The sequence below is a fragment of the Marmota monax genome, unplaced genomic scaffold (genome assembly GCF_021218885.2).
Source record: "Marmota monax isolate L192 unplaced genomic scaffold, Marmota_monax_Labrador192_F-V1.1 WCK01_AAM20220418_F8-fsc00004, whole genome shotgun sequence".
In the NCBI taxonomy this organism is placed as follows: Eukaryota; Metazoa; Chordata; class Mammalia; order Rodentia; family Sciuridae; genus Marmota; species Marmota monax.
Window position 1 is genome coordinate 32805949 of NW_026692881.1, and position 13218 is coordinate 32819166.

General features: G+C 54.4%; 1 protein-coding gene across 2 annotated transcripts in view; it reads left to right on the forward strand.

The window, feature by feature from the left end:
• Grk5 (G protein-coupled receptor kinase 5) overlaps nucleotides 1-13218 on the forward strand; it is a 189829-nt gene that overhangs the window by 135392 nt on the left and 41219 nt on the right. For both annotated transcript variants that reach the window (XM_046449824.2, XM_058581335.1), the window contains exon 4: nucleotides 5779-5856. In XM_046449824.2, coding sequence (XP_046305780.1) covers nucleotides 5779-5856 — 78 coding nt within the window. The remainder of the gene's footprint in view (nucleotides 1-5778; nucleotides 5857-13218) is intronic.

The following is a 13218-nucleotide window of genomic DNA, read 5'->3' on the forward strand; positions in this document are numbered from 1 at the left end:
ACTTCTCGTCTGAAATCCGTTTTTTCTTCCATCCTGCCTGGAGCTCAGAGGAGGGAGGGGGCGGCAGTGCCCTTGGTGTGCTGCGGTACCACCCCGGCGCTCCTGGGCTCAGCCAGTGCCAGCCGCACCATTCCTACCTCACTTGGGGGACTCTTGAATGTCCCCCAAGTGGAGCCGATTAAGACTAACCCATCCTCGGGCTCTGACGTAGCTCCCATCATGGGCTCTCCCCTGCCCCATCTCAATGGCTACTTTTCTCAAGTCAAGCAGAAGGCTGTGGCCATTTGTACACGAGGTCTAGGTGGCTTTCTGGGAGCAGAATGGTTAGGGCCTCTTTCTGGAGGCTGCAGGGAGTTCAGCCTGCTTCTGGGCCTCAAAGGGCTTCCATTTCCCCCCACAGAGAAGCGGAGGGAACAATCTCTGGATGGCAAAGAGGGTTTGGCCCCTGATCAGCAGGAGAGGGACTCGGGCTAATGTGAACCCATGGGCCAAGAGGGTCTTGCCTGGGTGTGTTCGAGATGGAGGGTCTGCTCTCTGACCTGCTCTCTGGGATCTTGACCACATATTGGCTCATTTGAAACCCTCCTGTCCTCACACTTGAGTGTGACTTGAAGTTCTCAGGTCTCTTAGGAGGCGAGGGAGGGTTGGCGGATACTGAGCCGGATTCACTTGGCACAACTCATCAGGTGTCTCCCCTGGGCCAAGCTCTGTCCCCATTGGAGGCTGCACAGTGAACGGGTTCTTGACCTCACAGGGCTCAACTTTCTGGTTAAATGAAAAATGGAAAAATAAATAAATGATGAATAATTTTAAATGAAGTAAACAACAGCTATGAGTTGGAATACCTGTCGAGTGTTAGTTATCACATTGCAGCGGCTCAAAACGCAACAACAATTTATTATCCCACGGTTTTGGTGGTTCAGGAAGATGGGGATGGTTAGCCCGGTGCTCTTGGCTCGAGGACTCTTGAAGGGTAGCATCAGGTGGCTCGACCGCAACTGGAGGATCTGCTCTCTGGCTCGCTCACGTGGACTGGCAAGCAGGTGCTGGCTGTGGGCAGGAGGCCTCTGCTCTTCCCCTGGTGGCCCTCTCCGTGGGATTGCACGGGGTCCTTACACCATGGCTGGCTCTCTGCAGAGTAAGCCATCCAAGGGAACAGAGCACAGTTAGGGGGCGACGTCGTCCATGGCCCGTCGTTTCAGCTTCCACAGCCATTCCTCCAGGTCACACTCATCAGACCCCATGGGTCTTAAAGTGTCTCCTCCAGAGCATGGGTGGCAGGAGGTCAGGGTCACTGAGGGCCATTTGGGAGGCTGGGGCTACAGTTATGAGGTTACAATAAATGAAATCTCCCATCAGGAAATGGTAAGTAGCCTTCCAAGCCATTCATTGATCACAGGCCACCAGCAGCTGTCACCTGGCTTTTGGTGAACTGGGTTATCTGCAGCATTATTTCAAGTGATCTGCCCTGTCGCGCCAGGGGAACTGCGGACTCTGGTTCTTACTTAGGGGCCACGTCCAGTATTTGTCTGTCTTTTCTATCATTGCTTTGATCCTCCCAAAGGGAGAGGCTCAGAGGAGAGAGAATTCCTTAGATTCACATAGAGACTCTCAGAACTGTTAGTAAAGCCAGATCCTGGTACAGGGTCATCTTGAGAAAATGGGTCATCCAGTGGAAGTCTTTAGCCTTGTCCAGCCTCCTGTGTGGCCTCTCAGACCTGAGACCCCTAGTCCCAAATTATGTGGCTGTCCTAGAAGTGACATCACGCCAAACTACAGTGGGTTGGAGAAGACCGAGCCAAACTGGGCCAACAGGTCCTTTCTCTGGTACTGACAGGCTTGAGGGGAGTCCTCTGGTAAGGAAGATCTAAACGGGCTCCTGGCAACAGCTGACCACCATGTTTCCTGCCATGACTACCATGAGGGGACAGCCAGTCCACTCTAAGGAAGCTTAAAGCCCCATCACCCCCACAAATGAGCTAGTGGGTCCAGAAGGGCTCACATCCCTGGCCCAGCTGCATTCATTCTCCCTAGTTTGGTTTTTTCAACTCGTCCTTGGGTCCTGAGGGCCAAGAGATGACAGTTTTGCCTGAACCAGGTTAGGTTGGGCTCTTTACACTGAAACTCAGAAGAGTCACAGGAAAAGCCCAAATCCCGTGGTGGCGGGATGAGTCTTGGCTGTGGGCGAGGACAGGGAAGTGCTCTGGGGAACAGAACTGTGGCTAGGCAGGGGTGAGGTGGGAAGCCCCTCAAGGCTGAGGCTCAGGAGGAGGATGGGGCAGACAGGAGGCGCTAGCACAGCCCCTGTGCCTGGGGACCGACAGCCAGACTTCTCGCCTCCCCAGAGAGGTGCAGCGCCTGCCTCCAGCCAGGACCTGGTTCACAAGCCGGGAACTGTGGGACTGTCAGGAAGACCTGGGTCACCTTGGGGCCACTTCTGCCATTCTCAGTCTCTGCCTGGTGTGGACAGGGATCTGCTCTTCCCTTCCTTGTCTGGTCCCATCCCATCTGTGGCCCTGAGGTGGGCCAGTGACTCCTGCTGACCCAACCCAAGAGGGCTGCTCAGCCGGAAGCCATAGGTCAGAGGACAGCTGCCTAGGAAGGCACAGCTTTGGGGCTGTCCAGACCCATCAGACCCTTGGCCTCTGGAGGACTCCCTTTCCTGCCGTGCCTCTGCATGCTAGCTGGGAGGCAGAGAGGAAGCAAGATCAGTGTCCACCCACCTTGAACCTGCCAGTCAGGTCCCGGCAGGAAACTGGTGCCCACGGGTACGTGAGTGCAAGAGTTTGGCAAGGGTGGTTTATGGAGTGCTCTCGGGGTAGGAAATCAGTGGCAGCTGATGCCTGCCCTGCCACCTCTCCACCTGCAGGGATAAGAGAAGGGACCAACACAGAAGAGGCAGACCTGCAGGAGCTGGGTCACAGAAGAGGGATACAGGGACCTGCGGTGCTAGGCAGGGAAGGGACAGAAAACTGCCCAGTGTCACTCTGTCTCCTCATATCTGGGTAGGAAGGGGTGGGGTGGGGCTCAGAGTGGCTGTGACAGTCAGCACAGACAGCACACTGGGGCCAGTGTGGGTGGACCCATGGGGAGCCATGCTGCTGGCCATGCACGTCACTGCCCCTGCCTCTCAGACACTGGAAAAGCTGACCACATCGACAGTTACAGAAGCCCGGGTGGCGAGACCTCAAGGCATCTCTGACTTCATCTTCCTGCCAAGGCAGGAGAGGGTCTCCGGGGAGAAGGAGGGGCACCAGGCCAGTCAGGGCCAAGCAGCATCCCGCGGCAGCTTCTGCTCTTTAAAGCAGTGTGGCTCCTTTGGTCGCATGGCAAGTCCTAAAGACCATCTGGGGAAAAGCGTCCCCACCACCAGGACCTGTTTTCTGTCGTGTTCTCTGAGATGGATGAGGCAGTGAGCGCTGACCGTGGATGGAATGCCAGGTGGTGGTCTGCACTGCCCACGGACTCCGCGCTCTGGCAGGCAGAGACCCATGAGTAGTCCTGTGTGCTCCAAGCTCAGGGGAGCCCTTCTCTCCTTGCATCGGGGCAGCACCTGCTCCCCAAGGCCATCCGACATGTGTCAGCACGAGTCACAGCCCACGGAAGCCCACTGCGCCCTACCATGATTGGCACCTGCAGTGTATCTGAGGAGAGTTGCCCTCCGAGGGCTTTGAGCTCTGAGCAGGGGCAGGGAGTCAGGTGGGCAGGAGAGCAAGAGGACTGTGGGCATCCCTCTTTGGGGAGGGACAAGGCCAGCCTCCTGCTCTGGTGGGAAGGGCCTCTGGTGCAGATGGGGTTCAGCAACGGTCCTCGCGTTGGATCTACCTCTTTCTTTGAAGGCCTCCTTGGCTGCTGTTTCCTGAGCCAGATCTGATGCTAAAGTTCTGGCGTCACAAGCTCTTACTGGGTCTCAGCCTCATGTCGTGGGATCTGCCTTGAGCTCAGCCCGTCCAGCTCAGCTGCTAGGGGCCTTTTCTCTGTAGGTGGCCTCTCAGGACTTGACCCCCACGAGCCCCGGACCCCCTGGGGGTCACTGTGAAGATGTGTGACTTGATCAGTGTGGAAACCTCAGGGGGAGGCCTTCTGCCGGTTCCTGCTTCCCAACTCTAATGTCAGATGGTGGTAGTCCAACGTGGACTCCTCAAGAAAGGTCTTTCGATCCTGGGCTGGGGAGGTCTGTCCCCATGTGTTCCCAGCTGCCTCCCTGCGGAGCCATGAGCCCATCTGGCCTCCACTGGGAGGTGGCTGACCTGAAAGTGACGTTATTGTTTTCTTAGCGTGGGTTTCAGTACCCAGAGTAATAACATTTTCAGCTGGTTATTGAGGCTGATCAGTGAGCCCAGGTCTCCATTCGGTTAAATAGAACCGCCTCCACAGAAGTATTTTGGGGCAGTGCGAATCCAGTGTTCTGGGTGGGGTGGAGGTACCCTAAGCAGTGGTTGGCCACTTGCCAAAAGCCTGGGCCTGCAAAGCAACCTGGCTATGTTCCCACATGCCTGGCCACGAGGCTGGACGTTCAGGGGCAGCAGGACACTGGTGCTTCTCTGCTATCCCTGGAGAAGGGCAGTCAGTAACTGCAGAACGCTGGGCCCTTCAGACAGGAAACAATTGCTTAGCAGCTCTGTTGGATTTGAACCAGTTGTTTGGCCTCTTGGCCCCTCAGTGTCTCTGCCATCAATTAGGAAGAGTCATGCTGGTTGTCAGTACTACATGTGTGTGTCCATGTGCGTGTGTGTCCGTGTGTGTGTGTGTGTGTGCAGGTGCATGAGCTTAGAGAAAGATACAGGAAAGAGTCAAGAGGAAGAGCCACCTTCTCTCCATTAAACATCCCAAGAAGTCACCACTCAGATCAAATCATCAGGAAAGCCTCTGTCTCTCACAATCGTCTTGATGGAGAGGAGGTGTGGCCTTGGAGAGAGGCTGTGACTGGATGGTTCAGTAGGAATGAGGGGACAGCAGGCAGGGCCTCCCCTCCCCTGCTGGTGCCGGCTGTGTGACCTGGGGCAAGTCCTTTGCTTCTCTGAGCCTTCATGCCCAGCCCTTAAAATGAGGGGTTGGATTCCTTCTGGAACCACCATCCACAGTCCCAGGGTGCAGATGGTTGTAGGGTTTGCATTTCTCATTGGGGATTGTGGGCCTTTGGCTCTCAGAATGGAAGTGGGCCTGGATCCCCCTGGACCTTCCAAGTGCCACCTTCCCTTTCCCTTTGTCCAGGAGTGTCCCCTGGCGGCCTGGGAGAAGTTGGACCCTGGGCCCTGAACTGTGAGGTTGCCTTGAACCTCATACAGGTGCCACAGGTGCCGGACCCCTCTGCACTTAGACAGTTGAGCACACTGTCCAGGGGCATGTGACTCGTGAGGTCTGAGTGACCTGGGGCAGCCTTTCTGTGGGCTCCGGTTGGGTGGCCCATTGTTTTCCAGTGGTTGCCTTTGATTCATCTGAATTGGTGCTCCTCAACCCCAGCTTCCAGATGCTGCCCTCCTGGCCACCAGAGGGTCTGTCCTGCTGCTCTGGGTCCCAGTGTTTGTCCATGTCTCTGGTGGGCAGCCTGCATGGAGAGTGCTGCTCTTAGAGCCAGCGTCCTGGGAGAGTGTGGAGAAATTTGGACTAGACATTGGGCTGCTCAACCAGGTCTGCCCTGCTCTCTGGACCTCAGTTTCCTGCCCTGTAGAAGAAGATTGGTCAGTGGCCTCGGGGGGTCTTCTCCGGGGCTCCAAGATTCTCTAACTAAAAGGAGCTCTCGAGCAAATCTGTTATCTTTTTCTCCTTCTGTTTCAGGCAGAATACGAAGTTACACCAGATGAAAAGCTGGGAGAGAAAGGGAAGGAAATTATGACCAAGTACCTCACCCCAAAGGTAAGAGGCCTCCAGACCCTGCAGCAGGAGGAACCGGAGGCCCTCTCCAGGAAATGGGCCCCAGGTCCCTGCCAGGCCACATGAGGCACCATGAAGTACAGGGCCAGGGGCTTCCATTGTCTCCAGAGACCTTGGTTCTCGTCCTTAACCAGAGGGCACCCCCAGCCCAGCAGACAAGAGGTAGGGGTCCAGGCCAGGCTGAGTCAGGGAGGAAGCCTGCTCACTGGGTGAGTCCCTTCCATCGGTCCTCCTGCTACCTACACCGTGTATTGGGGCAGGAGGGGAAGTGCCTGGAAGAAAAGGCTCACCAGGGGTTGCTCTGAGAGGTCAGAGAGGGACCGGGAGGGATCCGGAAGGCGAGCACAGCCCCGGGTCTGGACGGTCAGCAGGGCACACAGGAGAATGCGGAGAGTTCCGAGTGTGTTCTGGAGGATGATAGAGGGTGAGGGGCCACCCTCTCCCCACCTTAGCACCCACTGGATGGTTGAAGGAGCCAGGTGGAGCCACCCCTCGGGTCCTGGCAAACTGGATTCTCTGGGACCTTCCCCCTTCGACCCGCATGACAGAGAAGTCTGTTCTTGGCCCATTTAGCGTTCTGCTCATTTTCCCTCTCTGGGCCTCAGTTTCCCTTCTTAAAAAGTGGCCCCCCTGCTAAACCCACCTCGTGAGGCAGTGACAGCCAGGGACAAGACCTGCCTGTGAACAGCCCTGGGTGTGTCCCAGGGCCCACGGTGGCTTCCTCCTGCTCAGGGCCCTGATGTCATGGGCACCAGCCCCTCAGAGGGTGGTCCTCTGGGAAGCCGCCCAGGCTCCTGGTGGACCGGGCTGGCACAGCCTGTGGGACCAGGTCCTGTCCAGGGAATGCAGTAGGTAGTGGCTGTCTCGCTTCCCCCGTGAGCTGGGCTCACACCCAGCAGTGCGGCTCCCGTCGGGCCCTGCTGCTCACCGGCCTACTGAAGGCCACCATACACGTGCGCACACAGCGGCTGTCAGTCTCTCCGTCATAATCATTTCCTTCTCCCTCTGGGAGCTGTGCACACCCCAGTCCTTTCTCACAGTTTGGATGTGACAGGATTAATGTTTGTGAAATGCCTTCAGACTCAGAACAGGCCCAGCTCATTCCGGCCAAGACATGGCCCTGGGCCACTGGACAGCGTTGCCTTGCCCCCTTCCACACACAGGCCTGTTGGAGTCTGTGAGGATCCCAGGTGTAGGAGGTCAGGAGAAGTCATTCTGAGCGGGGGCCCTGCTCACCCACAGTTGCAGCCAGTGACTTATCCATGGGGCTGCAGGTAGGTGCATGTTTGGTCTCTTGGTCACCACTGAAAACACTGTGAACACTATAAAAAGGGACCCAAGTCCAGAGGAGGTGCCACCCTGAGGGCAGGAAGTGCTCCAGAAGGATGATAAGTATAGTAGCTCCCTGGCTACTATGAAGGGGTCAGACACCTCCGAGATGGTACTGCTGGTGGTGCCAGTGTCCTTGTCCCGTTCACAAGGCTGCCAGGCCCCAGAGAGGCGAGTCACTTGCTAGGCTGCGTCTTCACCTGCACTCTGCCAGATGCCTTCTTGCTGCGGCTCTGCTGGGCTGTTCCAACTTTCCTTCCATACCCTCTTTGAGGCTGTGTCCCCAGAAACAGTGATGACTAACAGGGGCTGAGGACCTACTGTCCGAGTCCTTGCAGTTGCTGCAGACGCTCCTCTTGCCGCTGAGGATGAGGCTGCTCCACAGAGCTGTCACCTGCCAGGTCACAGCTAGTGGCAGAACCAGAACTTGTACCCACCTCTGGGTGATGCCGGGACCCCAGGCCTTTCCCCTGGGGTGTGCAGCTTCCTGCCATCTGGTGGGGTGGGGTGCTCCCTCCACCCAGCCTTGCCTGACTGTGCTCCCCTTGTGCAGCTGGAGTAGACGCTGGCAGCCTGTCCAAGGGCAGGACATGGGCAGGCGCCAGGGCTTCCCTCTCGCCCTCCTGGCCCACCTCATCCAGAGGCCTCTGCCAGCAGACCCTGATCTGGGCCCTCCAGCCCTCCCTACCTCTGCTCAGAGCAGCCTCGACTCCTGGAGGCATGGGGCCCAGACGCCCCATCAGCTCAGATGGTTTTACAAGTGCCTCTGTGCCTGCCAACATTTTTCCTTAAGTACTCCTCAATTTTTGAAATTTAAACCACACCATCTGTTACAGCCCAGGGGCCTGGGGAGGCCATCTCTTGGGTCGACTGCTTGAATTCTTCAATAAATTCTGCACTGTGCCCCCAGCCTTCCACGAGGAGCTCGAGAGCCCACTTTACTTCTCAGGGCTGCAGAAGCCCCAGGTGCTGGAGCAAGGGACCCAGTGAGAGTTGAGCTAGTGGCTCATGCCCCTGTCAACTCCCAGAGCCACTGTCCCCCAAATCCAGATCATCCTTGCCTGGGGGCCTTCCTAAGATGCAGCTCACATGTCAGCTCCAGGCAGTGTTTTCAGATGTAGCTGTAGGACACTGACCAGAGGCCCTGGGGTCAGCACAGTGTGGGCCGCCATCTCACGAGCACATGAGCACATGGAAAGCTCGAGAAGTCCTGCTATGAGAAAACTACTTATGCTAACAAAGCATTTCCCAAACTTATTTGACCACAAAACTCCCCCCACCCCCCCAGCATTCTGCTGGACACCCCAGGGCTGCGGAAGTCTTCTTGGGGCCTTTGTGACCATACCTCCTCCTGCTCCAACTTCCTTTTTCTTGTGGTCACTCCTACAGTCCCCACTGGGCTCCAGCCACATCACCCAACTGGTTTTTTGGGGTTTTTTTTGGTCCTGGCGATTGATCCCAGGGGTGCTTTATGCTGAGCCACGTCCCCAGTGCTTTTCATTTTTGAGAAAAGGTCTTGCCAAGTTGCTGAGGCTGGCCTTGAACATGTCATCTTCCTGCCTCAGCCTCCTGAGTCACAGAGGTACAGGCATGCATCACCACACCTGGCTCTCAGTCTCATCTTGATATCCACATCTTCTTGGTCTTTGTCCTGGAAGGTGCTGCTTCCTGCTGGGTCTTTGTCACTTCTGTTTCTGTGTCTGCCTTGCCCAGACCCCTCCAATGCACAGGGCTCTTCTGCCTCCAGTCAAAATCCATCCTTCCGACCCGGTGGTCTCTGAGCACATGCTCCATGTGTTCCTTGTTCCGAGGAGGGGGTTCTGAGCAGCCCACCTTACAGAAAAGGGACAAACATAAACAGATCAGTTGAATGCAGTGTGACTGGATTAGTGCTGTGTGCTGGGAGGGGGGTCCTGAGAAGCCACCCCTACCCCAGCCTGGGCGAGCCAGCAGAGGCCCCTGGGAGGTGAAGATGCTGGTGTGGATTTGAAAGAAGGCGGTAGAGGAAACCAGGTGCAAAAGAAGGGAAAGAACCTTTCAGAAGCAAAGGCAGAGAGCAGTGGTCTCGACTTGGCCCCAGAGGACATTGGTAATGTCTTGGGACATTGGAGTTGGTGTTCAGGGAGGTATTACTAGCATCAAACAGGTGCAGCTAGGGTTACTTTTGTGCATCCTGTACACACCAGCAGCCCTCACCTCGAAGAATGGGGCCACAGCAGATCAGCCACAGCACAAGGCTGAGTGCCCTTGGTGCAGAGTAGTTCAGAGTGCAGATGGTCACCTGGGTAGGAGCGAAAGGTAGGGGTGGTCCTCGGGGCTGCAGGGCTCAGGAAACCATGCTGAAGAGGTTGACTTCAGGAGGTTGACCAAGGCCTTGAATGTCATTGTGTCTTATGACAGTGCCTCTGGCCACATGGAGGAGTATGAAGGGAGGCGGAAGCAGAGGCCATCTGGGAGTTGCTGCAGGAGCCATGAGGGGGCCAGAGGAGCAGTGGGGGTAGGGCTTCGAGAATGTTAAGAGAAAGTGACAGCCAGGTGTGGGCCTGAAGGAACTGCAGATGACCTCCTGGTTTGTCTTGAGTCTCTGAGTGGGTGGTGACCCCAGGCAAGGAGCACAGGATAGGGTCATTGCTGCCTGCGGCATCCCCTGCAGAGGCCAGTTATCAGTCCATTAGCAGAGATGATTATCTGCTTGCATTCCCTGCTGGACACCTTCCCACAGCAGAGCAAGTTGGTTCAGGTGGAACTGGGAAGCCCTGGGAAGCTTCCCTTCACAGCACTCGCCTCTCCTGCCTCATGTCTCTGGGGAACTCGGCTGGCTCCTGTCCCTCAATGACTGAGTATTTGCCAGAAGCCAGGATGGAAAGTCCCTGCTCCAAGGAGATGCTCACGCCTGGAGCCACAGTCCCCTCCCTGTGGCAGGGCACTCTGCAAAGCCTTGCTCAAACTTCCATCCCCAGAGGCAAAGCCCACTCCTTGGACACTGCCCCAAATCCTGCAGCAGTTGCCCACACAAGGCCAGCTCTGCTCTGGTGGCCATTATAGGACATGAGGCAGGGGTGGGCTTTGGGACTGGCTGAAAAACGAAGGATCTAACTGAGAGGCAGCAGATAGATGCAACCTCTTTTAGCAGCACAGCCTCAGGAAGGTCACTGAGCTTCTGGGTCCTCTTCTGTGAGTAGGCGGGGTGGTCATGCCACAGGACAACCAGCAAGGGCAACATGCTGCTGATGCATCCTAGACACCTGGCTGGGGTCCTCTGCCTTCCCCTTCCTTCTTTGAGCTTTCAAAATCAGGCTGTTGAGTAAGGAAATTATCAGAAGTGTAACTCCCAGCTGTGGAGCTGAGAGGCCAGGGAGGGTCTGGAGGCCCCAGCCACAGAGGGCGCCATGGCAAGGCTGGACTCATTAACATGCAGTGTGTTGTGGAGATGATTAATGCAAGCTGCCGCAACAAACCGACCCCAAATCTCAGGGGCCTCGAACAACAAAGGTTTCTTTCTTTCTCACACATAATCCGATTGGGTCATCTCTCTCTCGGGAGCTTCTCCATGGGTGATGCAGTGATCCTGACCACTTTTGTGGCTCCTCCATCTTGAACATGTTGTCTCATGGCCACTGCCCAAGAGGAAGGGAGTGATGAAGGAGGCACAACTGCCTTGACCTGGAAGTGATACACGTCACTTCCTCTCAAGGTCAAGAGGAAGGCCGGGGAATGCAGAGACTTCTGGAAAACCAGGTGAACACACCAGGAAAGACTTCTCACCCTCAACCCCCAAGCTGAAAACATTGTTCGTGTGGTGCTGGGTGGATGGGCTGGTTCCCAGGCTTCTCAGCTCAGAGGCACTGGCCAGAGAACTCCACAGTCAACCAGATGTGCACGCTGGGCTCATGGGGATCGGGACTAGACGTGATGGTGGTGGCAGAGAAGGAAGACTCACCCTGATCGGGGGTGCACCAGCAAATATTCCTAACTCTAATAATAAGTAGTAGTAAGTAACCATGGAAACAGTATTGTATATCACCTAAGCACTACCGATTTTATTTTTTAAAATACCAGCTTTATCAAGATCTAATTCATATGTCATAAATTCACCTTTTCAAAATCTATAATTCAGTGGTTTTAAAAAATTCAGTCATGCAACCATTACCCCTACCTTTTTTTTTTTTCATACTGTGATTAAACTCAGGGTGTTTAACCACTCAGCCACACATCCCCGGCCCTTTTTACATTTTTATTTAGAGACAGCGTCTCGCTAAGTTGCTGAGGCTGGTTTTGAATCACAATCTTTCTGCCTCAGCTTCCCAAGCCTCTGGGAAGCTTGCGGTGTACCACCGCGTCCAGATACCACTACCTATCCAAGACATTTAGCACCCTCCTTTGTGCATTCCTGTTAGCAGTTCTTGCCCTGTCCCCTTTCTCTCAGGCCCTGACAACCACTCACTGTTCATCGCTAGGCTGATTTTGGACATTTCACATAAATAGAGTGTCATATAATATGTGGCCTTCTGTGTCAGCTTCTTCAGCCACAGAGTGTTCATCCGTGCTGTAGTGTGCATTAGTATTTCATTCCCTTTTATGACCAAGCAATATTGCGTTAGTGGACACTCCACATTTAATTTATCTTCTCATCAGTTCATGGACACTGGCAGTTTATGTTTTGGGGCTGTTATGAATTATGCTAGCAGGAGCATTCATGTGGGAGTTATGTACAGACACGTGTCCTCACCACTCTTGGCTACAGACAGGTGAGCAATAGCTGGGTCAAATGGTAACTGTACGTGAAATCATTGGAGGAACTGCTAGACCTTGGCCCGCGGTGTGACCACTGTCATTCCCAGCAGCAGCGCCCGAGGCTTCCAGTTTCTTCACTTCTCATCACTTGTTATTTTCTTTCTTTATTTACTTTATCCATCTTGTTGTGTATAAAGTAATATCTTGACATGATTTTTTTTTTTTTTTTTTTGGAACCAGGGATTGAACCCAGGGGCATTTTACCATCGAGCAACATTCCCAGCCCTTTTTGTATTTTTATTTAGAGACTGAAAGCTTAGGGCCTCGTTAAGTTGCCGAGGCTGGCTTTCAACTTGTGGTCCTCCTGCCTCAGCCTCCTGAGCTGCTGGGATTATGGGCGAGCACCACCACGCCCAGCCCAGTCTCTTGACATGATTTTGATTTGCGTTTTCCTACTGACTAATAACGTCACATATCTTTCCACATGCTTATTGACTATTTGTGTATCTTCTTTAAAAAATGTCTGTGTTCAAATCCTCAGCCCATTTTAAACTTGAGTTGCTTGTCCTTTTAATGTTGAGTTGCGAGAGTTCTTCATATGCTCTGCTTGCACGTCTCAAACACACTATTTGCAAATATTTCTCCCAGTCTATGGGTTGTCGTCTCAGTTTCTTGATGGTACTCTTTGAAGCATAACAGTTTTTAACTTTGACTTCATTTTTGTTAGTTGTTTTTAAAGTATTTGTTTTGCTTTGTCTTATTTATTTTTGTATGCAATCCTCTTTTCCTTGGGGGACAAGGCCTGTTTAGGGACAAAGGAAACAAATCCTCCTGCCCATGAACCATTCTTCCTCTGGAGAACCAAACACTGTTGCCCATTAGAAAGGTCAGGGCCGGGCCTGGTCTTTCAGACATCCCACCCCTCATCCCGCTGACTTGACAATACTCTTCAGCCGTCGAGCCCCCCCCGGGTCCAGCCCTGCTCTGGCTTCTCACAGACCTGCTTATGGACTTTCCCAGCAGCTCCCTAAGGTGCGTGTTATTGTGCCCATTTTACAGACCAGACAGCTGAGGGTTGGGAAGAGAAGGGTTGGTCCAGAATGGCAGAGCCCCTGAGTGACCCACCTCAGCAGTGCCCACTGTGGGACATTTTGCTGTGATTCATTTGAATTGGGCCAATGAGCCACCATTGCCAGGTCCCCATCAGTGAAATCCTGATGATCAAGGCCTGGAAGATGGTTCCCAGTTTGGAGCCATTATAAAAATAATGGCACTCATATG